The 12,196-nt window shown below is 37.0% G+C and overlaps 1 protein-coding gene across 24 annotated transcripts in view; it reads right to left on the bottom strand.

Moving 5' to 3' along the window:
* Positions 1–11,891, bottom strand: part of plekha5 (pleckstrin homology domain containing, family A member 5) — a 183,663-nt gene extending 171,772 nt beyond the window's left edge. For 11 of the 24 annotated variants that reach the window (XM_048155909.1, XM_048155906.1, XM_048155907.1 and 8 more), the window contains exons 1-3: positions 11,687–11,871; positions 11,509–11,585; positions 10,881–10,938 (exon numbers count right to left, since the gene is read on the bottom strand). In XM_048155909.1, coding sequence (XP_048011866.1) covers positions 10,881–10,938; positions 11,509–11,585; positions 11,687–11,778 — 227 coding nt within the window. In that variant the 5' untranslated portion in view covers positions 11,779–11,871. Of the gene's footprint in view, positions 1–3,768; positions 5,289–10,880; positions 10,939–11,508; positions 11,586–11,686 lie in introns of those variants that run through there. The other 13 variants (XM_048155914.1, XM_048155919.1, XM_048155921.1 and 10 more) reach the window with 5 other exon arrangements.
* Between the last annotated feature and the right edge of the window lie 305 nt (positions 11,892–12,196).

Raw genomic sequence — 12,196 nt, 5'->3', positions numbered from 1 at the left:
GTTCCTGGAGAGTCACATGACCTGTTTTTCTTTTAGAAGGCATTTGTGGACTAAAGGTGCACATAGCGCCCTCCGGCTGCAAGTATGAATTGAAAACACAGTATCCAGCGTTCATAGTGATGACAATATTGAAGAAATATTACTCCTCTGTATAGAAAATTGACAAACATATGAGAATCCATCAATATCAATATAATACTCCAAATGTGCATGCTTTTAAGCTAAAAGCCTATATGAAATGCCATAGAGGTAACAATTGTTCAGACACTTTGCATCACAGAAATACATTATATTTAAAAGTATATAATAGAATACCATTATTTTAAATTGTAATAATATTTCACAGTACTGCTGTTTTTTTCTGTATGTTTGATAAACACCATGATGAGCTTGAGACATGATCACAGAGGGTTTTTTCACAGCCTGCCTGACTGAAAGGCCTCATTAATATGCAGGTCATTACAACTCATTATGCGATTCTTTTGTCTTCTCAGGTGTAAATGACCCATTATTCATGATGATTCACGCCTCCACGCATACTGTGTTTCTTGACAAAAAGTGTCTTACAAAAACTAAATCAATATATTGTTATAAATGAACGAGTAGGCAGCATAATGTTTACATCATTTTGTAGCAAAAACTCTAGTCTACAACCTCCAATACCCAGAAGTCTTGTGAACACAGATTTAATATATTTTTTTGGGCTTTATTTCAGTGACTTAAGTTTTTTGTTTTTTTCAATAACCACGCAAAATGACACTTTTTCCATTAATATGTTTATGAACAACTGAAAAAAGCACAAATGTCAGGGCATGTCAAAACTTCTCCAGGGCCCCAAAAGTCCTCAGACCCCAGAGGGTTAACAAAACCTTTCTTCCAGAATTAGTTGTCTAATCTTAAATTAATCTTAAAACGCATGTTCCTCACATTCACAAAAAAGATGAATCAATTTTGCCTGATGAAAATGTTTGGCTAAAAGCAAGAAAACATATTGCATAATAAAAACCTTAACATGGAGGAAAAAGCAGCAGGCTTGTGAAATGATTCAGGTATTATCATGTTAATCATATGTAATTTTTTTTAGATTCAGCCAAGATGTTTCATTTTGGTGCATCACAAGTTTCTAGGCTACAAAAATTAGCTCCACACTGACCAATGTTTTATACCCACTGGTTAGGTGAAAACCTTCTGGCAAAAAATGAGTGAAAATAGATCATAACCCCTAGCTAGTTGCGAGGTGGGTCCTCCATGGATCTTGTTTGTTCAGCACATCCCACAGATGCTCGACTGGATTGAGATATGGGGAATTTGGAGGCCAAGTCAACACCTCAAACTCATTGCTGTGCTCCTAAAACCATTTTTGGTTTGTGGCAGGAGCATTATCCTGCTGAAAGAGTCCACAGCCACCAGGGAATACCGTTTCCATGAAAGGGTGAACATGGCCTGCAACAATGCTTAGGTAGGTGGTACGTGTCAAAGTAACATCCACATGGATGGCAGGACCAAAGGTTTCCCAGCAGAGCATTGCCCAAAGCATCACACTGCCTCCGTCGGCTTGCCTTCTCCCATAGTGCATCCTGGTGCCATGTGTTCCCCAGGTAAGCGATGCACATGCATCTGGCCATCCACGTGATGTAAAAGAAGATGCATCAGATTCGTCAGACCAGGCCACCTTCTTCCATTGCTCCGTTGTCCAGTTCTGATGCTCACGTGTCCACTGTTGGCTCTTTCGGCGGTGGACAGGGGTCAGCATGGTTCACCACTGTTTCTTCCTTGGACCACTTTTGATAGATACTGACCACTGCAGACCGGGAACACCCCACAAGAGCTGCAGTTTTGGAAATGCTCTGACCCAGTTGTCTGGCCATCACAAATTGGCCCTTGTCAAACTCGCTCAATTTTTCCTGCTTCTAACACATCAACTTTGAGGGCAAAATGTTCACTTGCTGCCTAATATATCCCACCCACTAACGGGTGCATATTATATATATATATATATATATATATATATATATATATATATATATATATATATATATATATATATATATATATTTATTTATATATTTATTTATTTCATTTCAGTGCATCAGTATTTGGAAAGAATAAAAGAGACATTTCTGGGCTTAAAAAACTGTCTCCACACCAGCCAATTTTTTAAACTGTTTGCAAACCAGGAAAAGAAACATTGCAAAGCAACACCCGACTGATAACAAAATTAAATAGATCGCTCCGGTTCTAATCAACAAAGCCGTTGACACTGGAAAAACATAAATGTGGCGCCATTCATATGAATAAGCTGCAAAAACAAATTCTTTTCATGTTTATGTTAATTGTAACATTTAAATAAAATCCGACAGTTGCATCAAAGCCAGTTCTGAAGGCATTAAGAGAATTATGTCACGTTGGAAATTAAAACAATCACAAAATTAAAATTCAAAGACTGTGATGGGCCATGTTTGGTTAAGGGCAGGTTATGTAGAAACACAATCAGTGACATCATCTCTCAGGCCACAAGTCAGTGGAAATAAGGGCCGATTCTGTGATAAGCACCAGTAGCATTTCAGTGGAAAAGGGGTTTCTTTATCCAATTAGACCAGTCTAAGAAAAGTTTATATGCAGACAAAGCCAATTTCTGATATTTCGTTCTGGAATCGCACTATTGAGTGCTGAACTAAGCTGTCAGCTCGTGGCTCGTGTGTCAAAACAATCAGAGGGCCAAGCGTCATTTACCCTTTCACACCATTTCTACTTGCCCCATGGCTCTCAGAGCGAGCGAATGAGAGAAAGAGAGTGAGGGAAGTGGGCCCCACATGATTCAACAGTCATAGGAAGCATTAGGAAGCTTTTCATCACTGTGGACTCACTCCACCCATCCATCGACCCACTTAACTGTCCTAAAACCACAGCATCTCACGTTACTGCTGCTCTGGAAATGAGGAAACGAGTGAGACACACACACACACAGCTAAAGGAGTGAGGAGCATTTCATTCAACAGCATCTGAAGGACAGACGACAGCCAATGTGGAAACACCTGCAGTGGACTGTGGCGTGTTTTCATTTGCCTTGCTTTTGTTCACTTTTCAAACACATCCACTAAGAAACGACAGTTCACTACAGTTAGTTGGATTGCAAAATGACCATTTAACTAGCAAATCTTACAGAAACCTTGTATTATTAGACTTTTATTAAACCTGGAAGAATACTTCCCATTGATTTTTCCCCATAGGGATTTATACATGTTTTGATTAGCCATTATTCTGCAAAGAAATCACCAATCTGGGAATGTAGTTTTTCACCATGAATTCTGCTGTTAAACACTTTTATTTTAAATATAATTTGAAATAATGTGGGCTGACTGCTTCAACAAAGGCATATGCAATCATAAGCATAATCAAATTAAAAATGATGTAGAAATCTAAAACTATTCATTTAAAAATGTTGATTATACAGTATATAAAAACAATATATATTAAGTTTATTGCAAAATATGCATTTATTCAAATATTTAAGTATTTTGAGAGCGTAGGAAGAATGACTCGATTACGTTCGCAGTGCTTCATGGGAGTGGGCGGAGCCAACAAGATCTTTTTGGCACGTTTTGCTTGTTTTGACTTTCTGATTGGTGGAATTTTCTGCACAGCATCATGGGTAATGTAGTTTTCCACCATGAATTCTGCTGTTCAACAGGATTATTTTAAAAAATAAGTTGAAATAATGCAGATTAACGGCTTCAACAGAAGCAAATACCATCATAAGCATAATCAAATTAAAAATGAGAAAGAAATATAAAACTAGTCATTTAAAAATGCTGATTATACAGTATATAAAACAATATATATTAAGTTTATTGCAAAATATGTGCAAAATAAAGTATTTTGAGAGCATAGGAAGAATGACTCGATTACGTTTGCAGTGCTTCATGGGAGTGGGCGGAGCCAACAAGATCTTTTTGGCACGTTTTGACTCTGATTGGTGGAATTTCTGCACGGCATCATGGGTATTGTAGTTTTTCACCATGAATTCTGCTGATGAACAATTATTTTAAAAATAATTTGAAATAATGTAGGCTGAAAGCTTCAACAAAGGCATACACCATCATAAGAATAATCAAATTAAAAATGATGGAGAAATATAAAACTACTCACATTGATTACATACAAAAAACAATATATTTTAAGTTTATTCCAAATTATGTATATATTCAAATATTTAAGTATTTTGTGATGTAGGGAGACGTCGTTTGCAATCCTTCATGGGAATGGGAGGAGCCAACAAGTTTGTTTTGACTTCCTGATTGGCTGTACAGCATCATGGGTAATGTAGTTTTTCATCATGAATTCTGCTGTTAAACACGATTATTTTAAAAAATAAGTTGAAATAATGCAGGTTGACAGCTTCAACAGAAGCAAACACTTTCGATTAACAACCCCGTGGCTCACAGTAGGTCTGACTGCGAAGTACCATGTGATGCAAGCTTGCTTCATCACCATGGAAATTAAATGTGGATGTTATAAAAATTTGAAAATTATAAATTTGCATGTGAAAAGGTTAAAGGTCAACTAATCACTTTCGTCTACCAATGATCATCAGACAAACAGACATACCCACCCAGAACTTACGTCACTGGTTACGTCAGTGTTGCTATGACCCATCTAACATCTACACAACACAAACAGATGCATGCACACACACCCCTTCGGAAAGAGCATGCCACAGCTGAATAAGTGACCTTTGCTACTTTCCCCTCCTCACATCTCGCCACATCACTCCATTTATTTCCCACTCCAGTCAGAAATGCCCCAGAAAAAGTCAGATTGCATCTCTGAAAACAAGCACACTTAAATAACATCACTAAAAAAAAAAAGGAAAATTCCATTCAGTCAGATGCACTCGTTCTGAGTAACCTCTAATGCTCTTTGGAGTGCGTGTTATTTCACTGCATTCCCCCTTTAATTTGCAACACAAGGCATGAGCGAGACACAGGGAGGGAGCTCATCCTCCGCCTCTTGTCGTGTTGCCCAATCTACGGCCTGTTAGGCAGTAGGCGGAAACTAATGACCAACATGAGTGTCTTCATGAGCTGTTTATTTTGCAGCATTCCCAAGACGCTGCAACAGCTGCCAAGCAAAAGTCAAAAGAGATCGGTCTTCAGCTAGCCACACAACAAGAACAGCCTTTCAACGGCCAGCACAACCTTTGCTTCACAAGCCGCTCCAGGCGTAGATCACAGGTCATCTCCTTCAATTATTTAGTCGCTGTTCCTCAACTTCCTTTTCGAAGGCCACTGAAGAAAGACAAAGGGTTCATTGGTAGAGCTCCAGAATATCCCATTTATTGTGTCCATAGAAAAATAGATTTTTAGTGATAATGCCAAAACCGTTCAGGATGATGTGCGTTTCTGTAGAAGTTGTTATGATTTAAGGCTGCAAAATTAATTAATCGCAATTAATCACATCTAACATAAAAGTTTTTGTTTCATTTTATATATATATATATATAGACTGTGTATTATGTGTATAATATATATAAATATAATAATATACATAAACACAAACATATGAAGAAACACAAACTTTTTGTTTATAGCCCAATAACTTAACTAAAAAATGTTAGTCTATCAAATTCCAGGTGCAGAATTGTACTAGTTGTATAATAATAATATATTATTTACAAAATATTCAGATGTACACAAACAAATATATACGTTAGTGCTGTCAAACGATTTATCATGATTAATCGCATGCAAAATAAAAGTTTGTTTACATAATGTGTGTGTACAGTGTATTTATTATGTATTTATATATATAAAATTATTATATTTAAATTTAATTTATTATATATATATATATATATATATATATATTATATATATATATATATATATATATATATATATATATATATATATATATATATATACACACACCATATATATATACACACCATATATATATATATATATATATATATATATATATATATATATATATATATATATACACCATATATATATATATATATATATATATATACACACACACACACACACACACACACACGCATGTATATATTTAACAAAAATATATTTATATATAAAATACTTACATATAAAATATTTATATATAATATAAATTATATACAAATAGAAATATGTACATGTATACATGTAAATATTTCTTAAATGTATGTGTGTGCATTTATATAAACAATAAATATAAACAGTACACACATTATATTAATAAAACAAACTTATCTAGGATGCAATTAATACTTTGACAGCACTAATATATATAAATATATTTAAATTATCACATTTATATTATTTTATATATATATATATATATAAAAAATGTCATCTAAAAAATTAATTAATATAAAAATGTCTTCGTATGTGTGATTTATATATATATACAAATATAACACAAATATATGAAGAAACACAAACTTTTGTTTGATTAATCGATCTTACAGCCCTATTTCAACTTCACAAAAAAATGTCCATCAAATGTCCAGGGGCCTGTACCATGATGGTAGTTGAACAAACTCAGGGTTATAGGATTAGTTTTGAGTTGACGAAACCAAACCACTCCAATCTGGCTTTGTTGGTACCGTGATGCTTATCATCAACTTTCTCTCTCAACTCAGGATATGATCCTGAGTTTGTGGAGAGCGTGCACATTATTGCGTGACATCGGTGGTAAACAGCCAATCACATGCCTTGCAACAGAGAGAAACTATGATTCACTTCTCGCGAGAGAGCCAGCGCGATTCAAAACTCTTTTGCTGAAGGTTAAGAGATTGAAGAAAATGAAATATTTAAACTCATTTAGACTGATGAAAATAAAAGAAATTATCTTGCTCTATCAGTGCAAGTGAAACTTATGAAGTTCACGGGTCACATGTAGTCATATATAAAGTTTATTTACATCTTATTTATATTACATATGATCTGTATACATATATATATTAATATTCATTCAAATTAAATAATTAATAATAGCTGTTAAACTAAAATCGCTTGTGTAATGGATTAATAATAATATATATCATTGAATTATTATATAAATCATAAAATCATTTTAAGTAATTATCATTAAAGCCTACTATGGTGATGAACACCGCTAAAAACCAAGTCACTTTCATGGTACCTAAAACTCAGGATTGGCGCAAACTAATCTGAAACTTGCCTGGCTTCATGGTACAGGCCCCAGGTGCACAATTTCACCAGTTGTATATAATAATAATAATAATAATAATAATATTAATATTATTATATATATATATATATATATAAAATATTATTATTATTATTATTTTTTATTATTATTATATATATATATATATATATATATATATATATATATATATATATATATATATATATATATATATATATATATATATATATATATATATTTGTTGATTACAGAGTTTTAAGATTTTTTAAGATTACAGAGTTAATGGCTTTCTAGAGAGCGAATGGTTTCAAAGATCTTTGGTTTCTGGGAAATGCAAACCAGGTTAGTTTTCCTCAAGTACTGTTTATTAAAGAATGCATGGAGTCCTTGCAGGGGAAAAACACGAATTGGAAAAATGTGGGCACTCACTCTTTTGGGATTAAAAAGAGTTATGAATTCTCTGCACGGCGACCACAGCAAAGCCTGCATCCCAGCGTCCTCTGGCTAGCCGTGCTATTCCTGGGTGACACAGAAAAAGCATCCTCGCACACTGCAGGAATTCTGACAGACTCAAGCCAATGGATCAAATACCACAAGCCACTTGCTGCTTCCGAGCGTCGCTCCTTCTCCAGTCCCTGAGCAGCTCTGTGCCAGTATAACGAATGACCCCCATATCTCTCTTAATCTCTGGCCATCCGCCATTTGCCGCTGCAGTAACATGAGCAAGTTCCCCACAACGCCACTGGTCAACGTTCTTGTCCTTCAGAGTTTCTCATATTGCAGGTCTTAGATCAGTATGAAGATCCACAACCCAGCAGTCTCATTTCAAATGCGTGAGCAACAGTTCTGGGCCTCCAGGTATCGTCGGCGCAGCGGTAAAGGGGTCCGGGGAGTCTGTACGCTCGCTTGGCACGGTAATCCACAGAGAGGATGACAAAAAGGTGCATTCATGCAAAAGACGATGCACATCGTGACCCAGTCCTCGGATTTGTCCGGCGGTGAGATTGCAGTTAGATCATCGGAGGGTATCACGGGCTGCCGTGTCCCAGGCGTGTTGGTCTAAGTAAAGCAGACAGTGATGCAGCATCCACATGCCTCAGTGGAGGAGGAAAGGTCCAGAAAGGGTTAGCTTGTCAATCCTGACGTGATTCTAGCTCAAATCCCTGTGTTAAATCAGCCTCCAACTGCCTTAAAAAGCTCAGCCCTGGACTGGGTTGGAAAGAAAACTACAAAGCACACAGCATGCATACAAAATTTTACATCAAAATAAAATAGGAAGCAATTCAACTGACTATAGTGGTCAAAATATTGTCCTCGCTAGTTTTGTTTGTTCATTCCAGACCGCCTTTAGTCACCAAAGATGACACAACAAGGGCTTTGCTTAAAGATCTTCTCACGTACTTTGCTAAAATGCAATGCAAACCGTTCGGATGCAAGTTCGTTTTAGCGATAAAGTAAAACTGCTCATTTAGATATGACATTTTCACTATAAATGAAATAAATTTGCATGATATGCAACTGATAACGCAAAACACTGCTCTAATAATGTTTGGTCATATTAAGGCGCCGATTATGAAGAAAATTAAGTAATTTTATTACTTTATATGCAAAATATTTATATCATAGACAACAAATACAGAATTTCCAATAACCAATGCATATTAATGAATATTTAAATATTACATATCGGTGCATATTTGCATATTAAAGGTGCAGTAAGCGATTTCTGAGAAACGGTGTTAAAATGATCTAAGGAGTGCGATATAAATGAGAGCTGTCAATCAAAAGGATCACGCAGGAAAAAAATAAAAACATTTATAGCATAGTCAACAAATATAGAATTTCTAATAACCAATGCATATTAATGAGTATTTAAATATTCAATTCATATTTGCATATTAAAGGTGCAGTAAGCAATTTCTAAGAAATGGTGTTGAAAGTGGACCGAGCACCACAACACACTTGTAGCCAATCAGCAGTGAGGGGTGTGTCCACTCATTAGGGGGAGGTGCCTGTGATGCTAAAGCACTGGGTATACTTAAGCTGCGCCCAAAATCGCGTACTGTTGAGTAGGTACTATATTTGAATTTAAATTTAAATAAACAAAGTACGTTCTATATAGTACGAATGCGTGTAGTATGAATGAATTTGGACGTACTACATCCGCCATGTTGTTACTGTCACATGACCTACCAGCGTCAGTTACATCCCATCAACTCCATTCACAAATCCTCTCCCATGGCCTTATGGGATAGTAAAGTGTCCATCGTATGCGCACTTCAGAATCTCACCGGAAGTATTAAGTCATCCGGGTACTTTTCGAATACTATGAATTCGGACATACTACTCTGCTCGCATACTGTTTTTCGCATACTATAGTAGAGAAGTATTCGATTTCGGACGCAGCATTAATTTTTTTGTGCGTACGCTAGCGCACAAATTTGCAAAGCATACTTCACTCGACTCATACGCGTACACAGGCGTTCGTGCATGCACAGTTTTAAGCAATCTCTTGCCACGAGTTACAACCCTTGTAAACAACTTTGTATTCTTTCATGCTAGAGTTTCTAACCTCTTCGCACAATCTCTCGTCTATGTAGGCCTCATCGTCGCTGTAGCTTGCATGCATTCCGTTCTGTTTGTATGCAGTTTTTCTTTGACTACCTTGTGAATTGGGCACGGTTGCCACCTTATGGATAAACCAATTACTGCAAAAACAATTAAATGCGACAAAAATCCGGTGGTGCGCGTACTGTTCTGATGGCGAAATATGCATCACATGCACTATACACCGACCCTCGTGTACGCGTAAAAAGTGAACTATACTATGGGCTATAGTGTGTTCGTGAATTTTGGGGGCGGAGCTATCAAGATTGGGGTGTGATCTTTCAAGCAGGGGCATGTTTGTTTTGGTGGTTTCAAATATCAACAGCGTTTCTCAGAAATTGCTTACTGCACCTTTAAAATGTCATGGCCGCAAATGAAATGTCAACTGCCGAAAATAACACTATTTTCCTTAAAAACCACAACAAAATGGCACCAGCAAAAGGTATTAATCTGATAAAATGCAAATTATTGATATGAATAATCTCAAAATAGCCAAATATGATACTAATACACAACCTGGCTCATTTTAACACATTCACTGATTAAAATAGTGTTTAAAAAAGCCACATTCATTAATTTTAATTAAAAAAAGCCCATTACGGTCTAAGCTCCTCGCCAGCCAAGACACACACCCAATCAAACACACCACAACCTGATAAATGATAAGCAGCACATGAAAACCACATGAAGGGCGCAACAGTTTTGTCCTAAACATGCAGTAGACTAGAGCTGAACAAACAAGGGTTAATATGATTCACTCGGTGGAAACCAACAAGTTGAGCCTGTTCAGCCAACAGAGCTTTGAATCACACGGGCTTGTCAAGCCCTCCGTCAACCTCACGGTAATTACTTTTTTTTTTTTTTTTTAAACGGGGAGGGAAAGAGCTCTAACGACTTGTGTATGCCTTCAGTGTGCGAGAAGAAACATTTCTGGAAACGCTATGGTATGTGTGTGTGTGTGTGTGTGTGTGTGTGTGTGTGTGTGTGTGTGTGTGTGTGAGGGGGCGGCGATCTGAAATCACTGCTGCTGTCAAACAAGCAGGAGAGAGCAAAATATCCTCCTTCTGCCAGGAGATGAACCTCCAACTCACTTGATAAAGCAACGGGCTCCTTCGAACGTATATCCTTCTTCCCATCCGGTGGGTAAATCTGAAAAGGAGACACGAGGACAATGAGTTTTGCATGCAAAAAGCATCTTTCCAGAGTGAGTGGCCGCAGCGGACAGCACATCTCTCATCGTGCCCGTGATCTGCAGTGCTGTTCAATGCCCACAAGCATTGCTGTGTGTTCCTATTGCATCTGTACACTGCAGATCAACATGTAAATGTGGATCATTCACCTTGCATTGTGACAAAGAAACTGTTAAGGCTTGCTTAATTGAAATTTAGGCTTATGGAAGTTTTTTAAAACGCCATGAGGAATGTGGAGTTGCTGTCAAATGATCTAATGAGTGCAATATAAATGACAGCTGTCAATCACAAGGATCGCGCGGGAAAAAACGACCATGCTACCCTTCGGAAATGTGAATGACCAAATGCAAGTTGTCAAATACTGCGCGTTCAGGTGTGCTGCATGCATGCAACGCAACGCAAACGCACTGACATTGTGTGCGTCGCGTTCTGCCACAGCTGCGGTTCTGCAGCTGCATTGATTGCATTTCTCCGCGCAGTTCTCATACACTGATTTTTCCCAGTGATAAAAGCCGTTAAAGCCTCTTACCTGGAGTTTTTCTGTGCCCGGTAATGACGGCTTCTCCCGTGACTGGATGCAGCCAGGTTGTGCTCTTCGCTTCTTCACTGTTGGGTGAGAAAAAAGGGGGAGAGAAGGTGAAAAAAACAACCGACGAGAGGCATTCGAGCCGAAACGAGCCCCAACTTTCCACCCCGCTGATATTTACTTGATAAAGAACACGCGTCCGTCCCGGGTCACGCCGTAACTCCATGAGGAAGGCAGGCAAGACAGCCACTCCGGGTTCAGGTCCGCCGCCATGTCTGAGCACTGAGAGCAGCGCTCGAGCTGCGCGCCTCCGACCCGCTCGCGCGTACTCGGGATTCCTTAGCAACGGTGTCCAGGGCGCAGGCGGGAGAAGCAAAAGAGCCTCTGGGGGGCGGGGTGTACGCGCGGACCAATGACAGGACGCTCTGACGCGATTTATTTATTTAGTATTCAAATTACATTCTTAATTTCTGTAAAGTTTTAAATTATATGCTATATGCTGTAGTAATTTATTTTAAATCAATTACTACAATTATTTTAATTTATTTTAATTATTATTGTAATTAAAAAAAAAATATATATATATATTTATATATATATATATATATATATATATATATATATATATATATATATCAAACTCTAAAAGTATGTATTTTGTTTCTTATTAATATTAATAAATTAAATAAAT

The sequence above is a fragment of the Megalobrama amblycephala genome, linkage group LG14, assembly GCF_018812025.1.
Source record: "Megalobrama amblycephala isolate DHTTF-2021 linkage group LG14, ASM1881202v1, whole genome shotgun sequence".
Classification (NCBI taxonomy): domain Eukaryota; kingdom Metazoa; phylum Chordata; class Actinopteri; order Cypriniformes; family Xenocyprididae; genus Megalobrama; species Megalobrama amblycephala.
Note: the sequence above shows the minus strand (reverse complement) of the source record. Positions and strands in the feature narration are given on the sequence as shown.